At 43.7% G+C, this 16,389-nt stretch overlaps 1 protein-coding gene across 6 annotated transcripts in view; it reads left to right on the top strand.

The window, feature by feature from the left end:
- The window catches only part of KLHL3 (kelch like family member 3), a 125,561-nt gene that overhangs the window by 57,899 nt on the left and 51,273 nt on the right, over positions 1–16,389 (top strand). For all 6 annotated transcript variants that reach the window (XM_039217905.1, XM_039217909.1, XM_039217906.1 and 3 more), the window contains one exon: positions 10,186–10,295. In XM_039217905.1, coding sequence (XP_039073836.1) covers positions 10,186–10,295 — 110 coding nt within the window. The remainder of the gene's footprint in view (positions 1–10,185; positions 10,296–16,389) is intronic.

Genomic DNA, 16,389 nt, shown 5'->3' with positions numbered 1-16,389 from the left:
AATCCGTGCATTGGAGGCCTCTAATTTATTATGTATCTCATTTATCGCATTTTTTAATTCTTCATGCCTATTTTTATTTTCCATTCTGTCTGTAGCCATAGTTTCTTTGATGTCCCCTATGTTTTTTTCAAGCCCAGCTATTAATTTTACCATTATTATTCTAAAATCTTGTTCAGTTATGCTGCTGATATCTGTTTTGAGCAGTTCATTAGCTGTCATTTCTTCTTGGAGTTTCTTTGGAGGAGAGCTCTTTCGTTTCGTCATTTTAGTTAGCTTTCTGGCTCTTGTTGGTTTTAAAGACCTGTTATGTCTTTGTATCTATGAGCGCTGCTATATCCAAGAAGACTCTTTGACTGTCCAGGGCCTATCCTTTCAGATAGTGTTTTTTGAATGGCATCTCTTGGTCTCTCTTGTTGGGACCTTGGTTATTTTATTTTCCTATTCGTAGTGATATTTGGGACTCTCCACCTTGTGTACTCTAGCTTGTTTCTTGAGGTAGCCGTTAGAAGGCTCTCTCAGTGGATTCTGCGCCCTTTTTCTCCCAATCTCTCAGGTTTTGTAAGGTTTCCAATGGCTTCAGATCTTTTCTGTGTGATGTATGGGCGCGAGTGCAAGTACGGAGCTCCTTACCTCTCCGCCATCTTGCCCCCTTCTCTAGTGGAAGATTTTAGAGGAAGAAATGTGAAAGTAAGATTGTGAAGTGTTTAGAGAAGGGTGTGTGAAATGATGATCGACACTTAATCCCTCATACCTACCCAATGTTGTGAGTCTGCTTTGTTTCTTTGTTCTTGTACCCCCTGATTTTAGACGGAACTTGACATTCTGTGCCATCACTGCCTCTTAAGACAGAGCTGATGTCTTGTCCCTGTCCCACTGTAAGTGTGGAGATGTGGGCACCAACTAGGGTCACATACAAGGGACAGGTAGTATCAGCCCTTGTGGTCACAGGCTTCCCTACCCCATGCCTTTCATTAGGAGGTGTTTTAAACCAAGAAACTACAAGGAGACCTTCCAGTTCAGAACTATTATCAGACCAGCCAGCACTAGGAGCTGAGTGACTCTCGGCCTTTCTTTCCCTTTCTGTGTTGGGAGCAGTACATCCTGCTCTGTTCCCAGGATGGCTTGGGGGATGGGAGGACAGGGAGGAGAGCCTCCTGCAGAAGTAGGCACCACCACGGGAGTTGTGCTTCAGAGCCTCCCTGCCATCTCATGATCTGCAGTAACAGAGCCTCTCATCTGGGTCCTGGTAGAAAGATGAGGCTCCTCAGGTCAGCACCACAGCTGCCAGTTAGGGAGAGAAGACCACTTCCAGAGCTTCTGATTTTGGTGTCTCTTTATCCAGATACACAGACAGGTATGTCCTGCTTCCCACACCCTGTCCAGTCTCTGGCTAGCTGGCCTCTGCCTGTGCTTGTTCATGACCCCAAGCCTTACCTCTGACTTACATTATTTTTTCTTCTCTAACACAAACTTTTACTGTTGTTACTGCTCTTGTTACTGCTATCTTAATAGAAAACCACTCCTGATTTTTATAGGAAAAGCAGACAGGCTGAAAGAGCAGGCAGAACACCACAATCCTACCCAGAGAGGACCACGGCTAACTCTTGCCCATAGAGCTTTCCCCATCTTTCCCATTGTACATGTATGTTTTCCAGCTTAAAAAAAATCTTTGTAGTATATTCCAAACACTCTTTCATGTTAGCAGGTACATTGCTATACCATCATTACTGAAATGAGTTGATTCAATAAAATTCAACTTATATTCACAAAAAAACTCAAATAGTACACAAAGTTACAAAATGCAAAGTCCATCTTCTTTCATGCCCTGTCTCATAAGGGCACTGGGGAACCATCTTGGAACCCTATGGAATATATACGTGTGTGTGTGTGTGTATTGTTTTTTAACATACCGAAATACATGCATTCTGTACTTATTGCACTTTTTCTTGACTTTGTATAAAATCTTGGCTACATCTTGTTCCTTTTCTCTGCAGCATCATATGGATGAACGTCCTCAACTAATAGAATTAATGTTATTTTTCTTTCACATACAATGCTTGGGTAGGGATTCTTATACCCGCTGTTTTGGAGTACAGTTGCTAGTATGTAAGTAATAGTGAGGTTGTCCCTCTAGAGTACCATCTCAATAGCATAAAGTAGCTCAGAGAGAGTGTGCATTAAAAAAATTGATAGATATTGATTGCTCAGTTGCCTTCCAAAAACTGTAAGTATTTTTAAGGTGAGCTCTTGCGTCTGATAAGCCACCAAGAGGCAGATACAGTCTGAGGAGGCTGGAGCATCACCTCTCCCTCCCCAACTGCCTATTTGGCTTCCTGTTTGGAATGACCCTGTTTCTTCCTGCTGTGCAGTCCCCTGCTTCCTCCAGGTCCAGTTTCCCCCTCCAGGTTATGTCCCCACATTTTTGCTGTGATATTTTATTCTGAGGTTGGGGGTGGTTCTCTCCTGGTTTAGAAGCTGACTGCTTCGACCCTTGCTCCCAGCTCATGGGTAGCTAGCAGGTAAGAAAGGGACCCTGGTGTTTTGTGTGGTCTGTTTCTTATCCCTCATTATTGTTTCCAGGCTGCTTAATCTTTAACCTTGTCAGCCAGGGCCCTGGTTTATGGGGACTGTGTTGCTTGATAATTGGGCAGCCATGTCTTGGGCCATCAACAGAGCTGGTTGGGAGGGATGTTAATGGGATCCCATTAATGGAATGGCAATTAAAATTCCTTGGACATGTTGTTTACATCAGTCGGCCAAAGCTGAGCTGTAGTCCTTCAGCCATGGGATGGAAAAGCCATTGGATTTCACGTGTTCGTGGAGAGAAATAGCCTTCTTTTTTTTTTTTTTTTTAATGTTTTTTATTTATTTCTGAGAGAGAGAGAGAGACAGCGTGAGCAGGGGAGGGTCAGAGAGAGAGGGAGACACAGAATCTGAAACAGAGAAATAGCCTTCTTTTGACTGAGTCACTTGAGATCATCGAATGAAGTGACTAAATTAAGGGCAACCAAAAAGAAAAAAAAAAAGTTGACAGATCACTTAAAAATCATGAACCTCTGACTCAGCGAAGGTTGTCTTGTAGAATTGCTGCCTTCAACCTGGCTTCATGAAATGATGACAGTGACAGTAATGGTAATCGTAGGTTTTACCTTTGCTGAATGTTTGCTAGGTGCCAGGCATGGTGCTCCATGTTTCCCAGGCATGACTTCATTTTGGCCATGTGACTATGAGAGTTAGCTACCATTTTTCCAATTTATGCATGAAGTAGCTGACACTATAGAAAGGCTGGTAACTTGACAAAGATCACATAGTAATTGGCAATGCCAGGATTCACAGTGAGGCTGTCTGATATAGGAGCCTGTGCTCTGAGCCGACTACTTATTTTCACATCCACCCGGGCCAGTCCAGCCTCGCCGTTCATTACACTTGTCTCACCCCTGCCTTCCTGATTTTCTGTTCTAACTTAAAAGAGGCAAAAGAACCAGTAGTGTATGATGCAGGTAGTTTTTGTTGTTAGATGTCTCCTTTTGGAGAATTAGTTTCTTTTAGGAAACTTTCTTATTCTTATTTGCTCTGGGTAACAGGGAATTCTGGTGTTGAATCAGTAACACTGACAAATGGGAATTTTTGATGTAGCTCCTTGGTGTGTGTGTGTGTGTGTGTGTGTGTGTGTGTGTATGCACATATATGTTGGAAATGTATGTTGGAGAGATAACACATGTATCTAGAATTAAGTCACTGGGGAAAGGAGGAGAGAAGTAGTGATATTTAGAGTCTGAGGGCTGGTGGTCATGACCCTTGTGGGAAATAGTCAAGGTAGATCTCTTACTTTTTTCATTCTTTAAGGAATTTTTATTAAAGCAAGAATTTCATAATCCAAATTACATTTCCTTGCTCAGTTATCACTTCTGTTATTTAAAGCAGAAGTGACATTCTGAGCTATTCCACAATAAAGAATTACAAAACTAAAGAAAGGAATGCTTTAAATTTTTGTACTTTGCTGAAACTGGGGGCACTGAAAGCCAAATCCTGCTTCAAGAAAGCTTACTTCTGTCCTCCAAAAATAGGGCAGTAGGGGAAAGAGAGATTTAAAGCAGTTCTTTTTTGTTGTTTTACCTTACTAAAATGTTTTGATCCTGTTTGTCTCTTTGCCTGTGTCAGCCAGTCTTTTCCCGGGGGGTGGGGGTGGGGGTATGACCAGCGGTTCAGGTCAGAACTGCTCAGGCCTGTTCCCTGGGGCTGCTGGCCCTGGAATAATGGGGTTCATTTCATCTCTGCAGGTCAGAGAAGTCATAGATGGATTTTCAGTTCCATTTGTTCTGGGCTTGTAGTTTAGATGAACCTGATTAAAGGTTTATTTCATCCCATCAAGAAGTTGGAATGGGTTTGGGATTAACTTGGGAGGTTGCCCAAGCCCTAAGCAGTCAGTCCTGAAGAATGGGCAGGGACACACAATATATGCAGATGTGCTGGACACTGAGAATTCAGCTTCAAACAGGCAAACTTAAACAAGGTAGACCCTGTCCTCACGAGCTTCACAGTCCCAGTATGAAAGAATAACCTCAGATGATACAGTGGGTAGATTAGTGCTATGATAATTTTTATTTTCGGTTTTGGGGGCTTTGGAAAAACAGAAGAATATCACTTCATCTAGCCTGGTGGGCAGACAGATTAGGGGAAGAACCTCAATTCAGGAGTTAGGTCTGAGATTTGAGTCCAGGGCTAATGTCAGGATGTTGAGAACACACCTCTTCTAAGGTTGTTTTTAAAGGAAGGTCTTTGAATTCATTTTTCTCTTTGTCTCTCTGCAGTAGTGACCCTAAGAGGGATTCTTAGTGTGCTCTGACATCGATACTGAGTTTTACCACAGCAGCCTGCTTAGGACAAATTGTTATAATTGCAGGGACAAAGGGTGTTTGCTGTTGTAATCATACAGCCCCGGTTTCAAAACCTGGTTCTACCACTTAGTGCTGTGTGGGCGTAAGCACAGGACTAAGTAACTTTTGGAGCTTCCATCTCTTCATTTGTAAAATGGGGATATTGATACTTTAGCGGGGCTTTGGGGAGAAGTAAGTGACACAGTATATGTCAAATGCCTACCACAGTGTTAGCTACTATTAGGAAATGCCCTCAACTTTCTCCTGCTTCCATGAAAGCCCTGGAAAAGCACAGATCCAACTGTGCACCAGACCAAGTCTTTTCTCATGCTTTCAGCTTTGGGAAGCTATGTGTGTGTTGCTTGGTGGGGAAAGGACTTGAAATTCTCTGGTTTCCCTTCCCTTTCCCATAATTTCTCATCCAAATGGACAAGAACAGACATAATGTGTTTCATTAATCAAAGCTTACAGGTTACACAGTGTTTGTTACTTATAGTAAAGGCTGGTCAATTAGGACCCTTAACCAAAAGAACTGACTTTTTTTCCTTCTCTGTTTTCCCTCCTCCTTAGGGAAACAGAAGCAAAAAGACTAGAAGAGTTAGAGTTGATAATTGGAGAGTTCCCCTTCAAGGGGCTAGCCCACGGTCTCCACACACCCCAGCTGTCCCCCAAGTTTTGGCCCGCCTGCCTCTCCACTGCATCTCCTTGAACCTGGCACAGTTTTTCGTGCTTTGTACTTGTTCAGTAAATATGTGTTAGATGAGTGAAGGTATAGCTTAGCTTTAGCAAGCCTGAGCTGTTGCTGTTGCCTACAAAAGCTCTGAATTTTCCTGCTGGCCTACTGTTATTTGTACTTGGAGTGCCTCTCCCAGCCATGGCCCAGTCATGGACTTTGGGTTGGAGTTACTGGTGCCTTGTCTTACCCCTCTTAGAAGCCAATAGGCTCCTTACAGACATCAGCTCCACTTTGAAGAAACCCTGCATCTGGCACATTATTTACATTAACAGCCATTGAGCACTTGCAAGGGTCTCAGTCATTGTGAGTTAACTATATTTGCTTATGTAATGCCCATATACCTTTATGAGATAGGTAGTATTATTAGCCCTGCTTAATTGATGAGAAAACTGTAGCCTTACAGAAATTGAATAACCTATCACCAAAAAGTTGGTTGAGCTTGATGGAATGAAACTGTAAACTTTGGGGGTTCACAGAGAGGACCTGCAGTCCCAAGGGAGGTCTCTGATATGGTGGAAAAACTACTGTGTTGGAGAGCAGAGCTGCCCACAGAACTGGACTTTGCGAAGTAGGAGCGTGGGCTGATAGAATAGTCATCCCTCATTTCTAAAGAGCTTCTTAAGCATCTCAAAATTGATGATAAAGAATTATTGACCATATTAATAACCATATTGTCATCTCCTAGCTTCAAAACAACCTTGAGACCTAAGTCAGCTATTATAGTCCCATTTTATGGATGATGAAGCAAAAGCCTGGAAAGAAGTGATAGTAAGAGGTGGAGTTAGGACTTAAACGCAGGCCTTGTCACTCTTAGCTAAGATTCTTGATTATGTTCTTCTTTAATACAGCAAGGCAAAGCAAACAGTCCATAAGCACATAAATGTTAAAGGTAGAAGATTCTCACAGGAGGTATCTTCTGGGAATAGAGGTGTTTCTTTCTGGGAAGCAGCTGGGGAGAGGACTGATTTGAATACAGTGTTGGCTGGGGAGCTTGTGTCTCCCAGGAAATCAAGTTGGACAGAGCATCCTGTTCCTGCTGTTCTATCTTACTGTTTCTTGTGTGTGTGTTGCTAGCAGAAAGGGAGGTGAGGTTGATCCCCAGGCTCTGGGGACTCAACCTGCCTCCTCAGACAAAAGAGGAAGGGAAGAAGATTCCCTCTTTGCTTCCTTTCTCTGTGTTTTCCTTCTCATGCCCTGCAAATCTCCTAGGTCCGAGGGTACCAGCCCTGGGTGTGGAGCTGCTACCCTCTCCCCACCAGCTGCCCCTTCCCTGCCATCTGCTGCTTCCAGTGGGAGGATTTCTGGAGGGGTTTCAATGGACGGTTCCAGATGGGCCAAGCAGCAGCCCACTTCAGAAAGAAGGGAGCTAGGGGCGCCTGGGTGGCTCGGTTGGGCTTCCGACTTCGGCTCAGGTCATGATCTCACAGTTTGTGGGTTGGAGCCCTGTGTTGGGCTCTGTGCTGAGCCAGCTCCGAGCCTGGAGCCTGTTTCGGATTCTGTGTCTCCCTCTCTCTCTGACCCTCCCCTACTCACGCTCTCTCTCTGTCTCTCTCACAGAAATAAATAAGACATTAAAAAAACTTGTTTAGAAAGAAGGGACCTAGATTCAAATTCTGCAGTGCCCCAGAGGGTAATAGATGGGGAAGTGTGGGGCCTGTTTCCTGCCTTGACTGATCTTTGAGAATCTCTCAAAGCCACCTAGAATACACACTGCTGCACTTCATCTTTTTCCTTTTCTTTTTTTAAATGTTTGTTTTTTTATTTGTTTTTTATTTATTTTTGAAAGAGAGAGAGAGAGCGAGCAGGGGAGGGTCAGAGAGAGAGGGAGATACAGAATTTAAAGACAGGCTCCAGGCTCTGAGCTAGCTGTCAGCACGGAGCCCGACGCGGGGCTCGAACCCACAAACTGTGAGATCATGACCTGAGCCAAAGTCTGACGCTTAACCAACTGAGCCACCTAGGCACCCCCATCCTTTTCAAAATCCAGGCCCATCTACTTTCAGCTTTATGAGCTATGAGGAAGTACTTTTCACACCCCACATTTTCATTTCTTACCTCCTCCTGTTCTCTTTCTTCTTCTCCCTCCTCCAAATGTCAGGGTTTTGGTCAGCCAAAGATAAAGACAGGAAGGTTGTGTGTGGCTCCGGGCCACCCACATCCACCCGCATGTTGTGGGTGCTGGTTTGCTTGAACTCTCCTGCTTAGCTCAGTCTTGGCAGATACAGAGTCTAGATGTCCTAAATTTTATTTTGGTGTGGTGACTGCTTTTTCTCTTCAGTAATTCTTGGTGTTGCCAACAGATGGAGATCTCTGGTCCAAAGACTTCTTGGACAAGAAGTGGCATATAGGGAGAATCCTGTTGCTTTCCAAGGCTTCAAGGCCAAGAACTAATTCCCATCATCCAAAGGATATTGTTCACTTGCCCTTATTTAAAAATCTTTAGGAATGAATGCTTTAAATATAGTGTCATGTAGTCCTCAATATTCCCATAGTTAGGGAAGTCTTTTGAATGTCTAACCTAAAATCTAAGCTTTAACTAAAGGCTGTTTCCTGTTGACATACGAAGAAGGAAGACGAGCTTCTTCTCACTTTATAGCATTTGCTTCCCTTCGTAAGGGATCTGCCTCTTAAATTTGTTTTGTCACGTCCAAGCATTCCTGAGCTTCATGGTAGACAAGCTTTAACTATAGACTCAGTGATATCATGAGGCTAGGGGAAAACAAGTGGGGAGCCCTTTTTGTCCAGTGAAAGATGGACAAGATTGTTTATAACTGGACCTCTGAGAGTAAAATATTGACATTTGGAGGCTCTGGATGCAGGGTCTGTGGGAATTCTTTGGGTCTGAAATTATTTCAAGTTAAAGTTGAAAATGATTTTTTAAGGAGTGATTTAAATCTTCCTTGTTTGGCTTAAAATTTTTTTAAGTTTATTTTTTTTATTTTGAGAGAGAGTATGCAGGAGGGTGGGGTGGAAGGGAGGGAGGGAGGGGGAGAGAGAGAGAGAGACAGAGACAGAGAGACAGAGAATCCCAAGAAGGCTCTGCAGTGTCAGCATGGAGCCCCATGCGGGGCTCAAACTCACAAACTGTGAGACCATGACCTGAGCTGAAATCAAGAGTCAGATGCTTAACCGACTGAGCCACCCAGGCATCCCTTCTTTGTTTGCTTTAAAGAAGCTGATGAATATAAGAGCTTAGCACGCTCTGATTTTCCTTTTCATTATATGGCTGCAGCAGGGTTGCTTCCCAGGGATGGAGGGATTCTGAATCTCACTAGAGGGGCTGGCCAGACCAAGCAGGGGTAGCTCTCCATAGGAACTGGGAGGTATGGCCCTTTAGATTTATCTGAGAAGCCTTGTAAGGCTAGAGAGGGGCCAGCAGAGAAAGAAGAGGGGAGGCCTGGAGCCAGGAGGGCAGGGAGCACAGACGTTCCTTGGGCCAATGGGGCAGAACTATGAGAGGACTGAGGAAGGAGACCAGCCTGAGGCAGTTGCCAAGTTGCCAGAACTTGCTGTATCAGGAATTGTCAGCTCATGGGCCACTTTACCTTGGCAGAACTTGCAAAAATAGTTTTGACACTTCCTTTCTCATCATAGCATGGGAGGGAGGCAAGACAAGCTGTCGTGTCCCCATTCCACAGAGGGATAGTGAGGCCTTAGGGAGGTGATGCCCTTGGCTCAGGAACACAGCTTGCAAATGCAAAGCCAGAATTTGAATCTAGGTTCCTTCCTTCTGAAGTGCACACTCTTTCGCTGACATTTTACTGTCTCTGTAATAGCAGGATGGTGGCCTGGGCAAATGTCAGGATAGCAGTTGTCCTTGGCATTTCCCCTGCGTGGACATCTGGCCTGTGTGTTTTGTCTCGTTCTAGCCATCCCCAAATTCTCCTCCATCTTAATGGTCTCCACTGGCCTGCCTGTCACGGACTGTTCCTCATGGTGGTGGGGACAACATGCTGGGACAGATGCTTAGTCAGGCCTCCTTGTGAATCATAGACTCTGTAGTGGGCTTAAGGGACTTAAAGTGGGCTTTGGACATTAAAGGATGATGCCTTCTGCCAGCCTTCAAATGTTGACTTTGTACCAGAACCCCAGAGACTTCCAGCCACACAGCAGTTCTGACCCACTTTTGTTTGGCTGAGCTGCAGGGGGCACTGTCTGCAGATCTGCCAGCTTGCACCTTCAGGGCAAATGAGCTCAATTAAGTAGCAGGTCCCAGCGAGGCTATTCTGCAACGCCATTATTAATCTCATGGAGCATGGAAGAAAATATAACTTCACATCTCTCTGCCCCATTTTCATCTATGTTGATGTTCAGGATGGAGGATCACGCAGAGAGATGCCTTTGCTGCCACATTAAGAGGCTAGTTTCCCTTCAGCCAGAATGTACTGTCTTTCTCTCTGCCTCTCTGTCCCTTTTCCTCATGCCCACCCCCAGAGTCCCCAGGACTCCACTCCGAATTTCACAGGTTGCCATGGCCTTGGTTCCTGGAAGGGCAGGAAGAGTGTTGTAACTTTGTTTTCTGAACTTCGGCTTTTTTTTCTTTTTTCTTTCTTTTTATTTTTTTTGGAACAGAGCAGCACTTTCCAGAGGTGATGCTGGGGGAAGAATTTCTTAGCCTCAGTCTGGACCAGGTATGCAGCTTGATATCCAGTGACAAGCTGACCGTTTCTTCAGAGGAGAAGGTATGGCCTGGGCCCTTGGTGAAATAGGAGTCTCACACATGAGGTGGTCTTGGTAGGGAGTTGTGGTTCAGTGAGATATTTTTTTCTTTTTCAGTGGGAAAAAAAAAGCTTATTTTTTTGTCCATTTAAATAATTAGAAAAAGTCCTTCTGGTTCATGACTACCACCTTTGGTGTCTGGACTCTTTGAGGAAGAAATAACAGTGGTGATGATGATGGTGACAAATCTGCCTCCATTTACTTGATGTTTAGAGTTTCCCACATACTCTACTAAGTGCCTTATTCTCTGTAGTTCGCTTAGCCTTCACCACAACCCTATGAAGCAGATATAGCTATCGCCCCCACATTACAGATGAGGAAGACTAACTTGGAGGAAGTAATTAATTAGCTTTTCCGAGTTCACTCAGCTAGTTAGTGCAGAGTTGGGATCCCCTGTCACTTGGTCTTAACTACTGTCCCACCTGGACTCTTGGGAGCATCATTGAGCATTTAAGTCAGAGAAGGCCTTTGGGGAACACCTAATAGGGGATTAGAACTTTTACTGATGAGGAAACTGAGGCCCAGAGAGGAAATAGGATCTGTTGGGAGTCACACAGTCAGTAGCCATTGCAAAACTAGACCCCGGTTCTCTTGATACCTAGTTCCCTAATTCACTGACCATTCACCACTTTGTGCTACAGGCTTGATTTCTGCCCACAGATTTAGCTGCCCTGTGACTGTTGATCTGTTCTACCTCTAGGCCTTCCCTCTCACTGACCCTCTGCTTGAACTGTTCTCCCCTTCCATCTTCATCTGGGTGAATTCCAAACCAGATTCCATTCTACTTCTACCAGGAAGAAATTCTTTACTGCAGGGAATGTACTCTACTGTACTGAAAATAACATAAACTTTGATGTTGGCCAGTTGGGTACAGATCTCATCGCTAGTATTTACAAGTTAGTTGGTGACCTTGGGTGAGATACTTTGCTTCTCCATCTGTTTTCTCACGTATAGAGTGAGAAAAGTAATAGAATATATTCCACAGGGTGGTTGTGGGTATTAAATGGGATAAGGTATGTAAAATGCCTGGTATCAATGGTACCTGGAACCTAGTAGGTGCTCGTTCACTGTTGTCATTGGGGAGAGGCTTTTTAGTGCCCAGGAAACCATTTGGGCTTTGGACTCAGGCACACCTGGTTCCATGTTTGACTTGATGCTTACTGGCTCCATGATTTTCAGAAGTCACTGGTCTCTTTGAACTTTAATTTCCTTACATGTAAAATGGGAATAGTAAGAGTACCTCCCTTATAGAGTTATGAGGATCACAGATAATGCATATAAAAAAATCAAGTATATTGTTTGACAGGTACATAAATGGCAGCTATCAATGTAATTAGCATAGTCCTTTCTTTTGAGGCACCACTCACAATGGTAATGGTATCAGTTTTGCCTCTGATAATGGTAAAATAAGCCATGGAGTTAATTGTATCTTTCCAGAAGCAAAGAAGCATGACATTAAATCTACATACTTAAAACATTGTCTGTAGTGGCTCTCATTCATTCATATGATTACATATGAGTTGCTTGTTCTGTGTAATTAGAGTTTGGGGTTATAGGTATTTTTCACATTAATGAAGTTGTGTATTATGTTTGGTTCTCAGAAGTTAGGTGTAGCCTCAGAGCTATGTGATGCTTTCTGTAAAGTAGATTGCTGATGATCCTGATCCTTTTGGTACCTACCTTTCATTATTATTTTTTAAATGTTTATTTATTTATTTTGAGAGAGTGAGAGAGCATACACACACACGAGCAGCGAAGGGGCAGAGAGGGAACCCTAAGCAAGCTCTGCACTGTCTGCCCCAAAACGGGGGCTCAAACTCATGAATGGTGAGATCATGACTGAGCCAAAATCAAGAGACAGATGCTTAACTGACTTAACCACCCAGGTGACCCCAGTTGATACCTTTTAGGCTGGCAGTTTATTTGTTTTTTTTAGGTTTTATTTTTAAGTAATCTCTCCACCCAACATAGGCCTTGAACTCATGACTCTGATATCAGGAGTTGCGCACTCCCCCGACTGAGCCAGCCAGGTACTCCCAAGGTTGACAGTATTATTTGGAAGCTTATCATAGAGCAGTGGGGTTTGGCTTCCGTTTTTATTTTGGCAAAACCTGTAGTTTCGTTTCACCTTAATTGATTACATATTGTTGGAAGTTAAATAGCTGGAAGCTTTTGACAATTAAATGTTTGTCGTTTGAATGTGAGCTCTTTAGGCTTTGAAAATTCTGTAATCTGTTCCAGGAGATTTGGTAATTTATATTTCCTTTAGTTAAATTTCATAATAGGCAATGTCTTGCATGTACAGTAAATTTTTCTTTCAATATCAAATTATAGTGAACTTATTGGAGTATATTTGAAGTATTAGCAGGGATCTTAATTTAAGCTAAAATTCAACTGCATTTAATGTTAACATTTGCAGAAAACTGAATTGCACTGGTAATCAAATAACCTGTATTCATCTAAATCCATGTTTGAACAGCAAGTCAACTATATTATGACTTAACCTCTTTGCCTACAGCTCACAGGGTTCTTTCAGCATATATTAAAAAATGCAGCTGAATTTCAGATATTAAAATGCAAAAAAACTATGCATCTTAAAATAGGGTAAATGTGGTGTTTTAATAATGATAATTATAAGTGACTGTGGCTAAGCCCGGGCAGTTTGCTTATTGGGAGTTTGAAAGTTCAGGTTCTGCAGTCAGGGTGGCTGAGTTCCCATCTGGCCACCACAGCTCTAATAAGCTGAGTGACTTTGGGCAAGTTATCTGCCTCCTACCAGGATGTATGTACCATATACAGTCATGGATTTTCTCTGTCTCATGGTCACTACCAATGTAGTATCAGGTTCATGGTAGACAAATAAACAAAAACATTTTGTTGGAGGAATGAATAGAAGAACTTCTCTATGTCTTAGCCTTCTCATCTATAAGAGGGAGGTTAATGATAATATAGTATCTTCTAGAGTTGTTCTGAGAATGAAATCACATGCCCTGTGAAAAGTTCTCAGCCCACAGGAAGCGTTCATTCCTGTAAGATATGATTATTGCTGCTATTATTATTGTCACTATACTGTTGTTATTACTGCTACTACTGCTGCTGCTGCTGCTGACTTTGGACTGGGGCCTTTCTCAAGGGGAGGCTTTTCCCAGGGCACTTATTGGTTTGGGTAGTTGTGTGACCTGGGGCTTGGTGCATAGTACAGGCTGAGAGTGGGACTTGCCTCTTGCTTCCCAGCATTCCCAGGCCCCTCGGCCCTGTCTGGCCTTCTCCTAGGGCTCAGATACCATTCTTCCTCCTACCTCATGTGCGTCTGCTCATGCCTTATCTCCTCCACTAACCTCAAACTCCTTGAAGCCTGTGGGGGTACCTCAGCCATCTCTGTGTCACAGAGCCCCCGGAGGCACTGTGGAGGTGCTAAGCAGGTACTCCCTGAGGGAAAGAAGAGGCAGACTAGCGCTGGACACTGCCCTAAGCCAGGTGAGGTTATGGGAAAAATTTTCACATTTTTCTAGAGAATAGGGACAAATGTGAGAATGAGAGGTCAGAGGAGGCATGGATCTTTGCCATTTTCTCTCCTGTTTTTCCTTCATGTAGTTTCGGTTTTGGAAATTCCTATTATTTGAGGGAAGACAAAAGGATCTGGTAGGAGTTACAAAATTACAAGTTCTTTGGGTAGGACCCCTTCCACCTCCCCACCTCCCCCCACCAAAATAGAGCCAAGGCACACAGGAGTATGCCCCACACAGTCACCTGTTTCTTCCACATGGAGGTGTCAGGAGTCAGAGCTAAGCCTGTGAGCAGATCATTTATTGTATTCCCCTTTAAGACCCAGAGTTCGCTGTCACCATTGACAGCTTCTGTGACCCAGGTAAGCAACCTTCAGGACAGATCCACTCTAAGGAGAAGAAAGATGACTCCCAAGTTCTAGCAAGTTTTGCCACCAAATTGTTGGCTAGTGGACTTTTCTGAATCTCTGCTTTCTTAGCTGGTAAATATGTTTCTACTTCTCAAAAATTCCAAAAATTCCATCTCTTAAAAATGCCTTCTTAAGGAACACTATTATTGGAGTTTTCAGTATTAACAGGGAAATGGCCCACAGTTTAGATACAGGTCAGGAAGAAATTGGTTAGGTCTCTTAAAGAGTAAGTGTCAAGTATGTGTTATAACTAGAACTATAGCTTAGCTTCTCTCCATGCAATCACATATTTAATGCTCTGTAGCCTCCTAAAACTGTGATCAGAAGCCAAGTTCTGGGATCTTCTGAAAGGGATGGGGCCCTTGCCTCCTGGGATCATTTCTGTTGCACGCCCTCCTGCCTGAACTTCTAGCCTCTCCAGCCAATGGTGGGTGGAGGGTGCAGGCTGGAGCTCCTTGGCCAGTAACTTGGACTTGAGTGCTTGCTGCCCAGATATTATCCAGTGATTGAGCAGGTGCATCCTGCTGCCCAGGCTTAGCTGTTGGAAGTCAACCCGCCCCGCCCCCGCCTTAATATGAGGTCAGCAGTTAGAGTTGCCAGCTTCTCAGCCTGCCTACAGCCATCTGGCCTGGTCTGGTAGTACTGCTTTTACTGTTCTCCTTTGGAAAGTGCAATTCAGTGAATACCTGTGAGCACAATGCCACAGCACTATGGCCCCATATCTACCTTGACTGCCCACTGTTTTCCAGGTGCATTTCATGCATCTTTTTTTTTTTTTTCAAACTGACATTTGTATTGAAGTAAGTTCAAGAGACATGACCAAATAAGAAGCACACAGCTCAACTTTCTACAAAGTGAAATACCCACCCAACCAGCATACAGATCAGGAAACAGAACCCTAGGGGTCCCTTCCCATCACTGTCCCCCACCCCAAGAAGCATAACTGTTTTGACTTCTCATGGATCAGTTTTGCCAGTTTTTGAACTTTACATAAATGGAATGCTAGTGAATGTATGCTTTTCATGTGACTCTTTTGCCCGGCCTACTGTTCAGCATATCATTTTTGCTTCTCATACCAACTCCCAAGACAGAGATTATTGCCTCCATTTTGCAGAGGAGGAAACTAAGGCATGTTAACAATAAAGAGTTTTGTGATTTGAGAGGCATCTGAGTAGCTCAGTCAGTTGAGTGTCTGACTCTTGATTATGTCTCAGGTCATGGTCTCATGGTTTGTGGGTTCGAGACTTGCATCAGGCCCTGCACTGACAGTACCTACTTGGGACACTGGCAGAGCCTACTTGGGATTCTCTGACTCTCCCTCTCTCTGTGCCTCTTTCTCTCTCTTTCAAAATAAATAAATAAACCTAAAAAAAAATAGCTTTGTGATTTGAAGCTGATTGTGTCTGCCTCCCAAGCCCCTGCTTTTTATTAACACTTGTCTACCAGGCAGGGAGACAGAGGTGAGTGACACCTAGGACTGTTTAAGAGCTCACAGTCTGTATACAAAACATGTATCCTTATGTGACTGAGACAAGTCATTGCCTGAAATCAAAATTCACAGAGAGCACCCTGGAGTGTTTTATTCCAAATTGTTAGGTGGGAAGACATCATAAAAAAGAGAATATTGGAAGTAAACCTTGGAGAATAGAGTGGAATTTTATTTTACTTTTTAAAAAATTAAAAAAAAAATTTAAATGTTTTTACTTATTTCTGAGAGAGAGAGACAGAGGCAGAGACAGCGTGAGCAGGGGAGGGTCAGAGACAGAGGAGACAGAATCTGAAACAGGCTCCAGGCTCTGAGATAGCTTTCAGTATAGAGCCCGACACGGGGCTCGAACCCACGAGCCGTGAGATCGTGACCTGAGCCGAAGTCGGAGGCTTAACCGACTGAGCCACCCAGGTGCCCCAAGAGTGGGATTTTAGAAAGCCATTCAGATCAAGGGGTTTCCAGGAATATAGAACTGGAAGTTTGAAATGCTTTATTCTTCTTGGGGGAAAAGTAACCTACGTGATGAGAGTCTAAAATCTTTGGGGGAGGTAGTGGAGATGAGGCTGGAAACGGGACAGGTTAGGAGGTGAGGACTTTCTTGTCTAGGCTACCAACTATGTGTTGTAAAATGGCAGTGTTGTGAGATGTGTAT

Source organism: Hyaena hyaena, unplaced genomic scaffold (genome assembly GCF_003009895.1).
Source record: "Hyaena hyaena isolate Hyena2069 unplaced genomic scaffold, ASM300989v1 scaffold_723, whole genome shotgun sequence".
Classification (NCBI taxonomy): Eukaryota; Metazoa; Chordata; class Mammalia; order Carnivora; family Hyaenidae; genus Hyaena; species Hyaena hyaena.
Note: the sequence above shows the minus strand (reverse complement) of the source record. Positions and strands in the feature narration are given on the sequence as shown.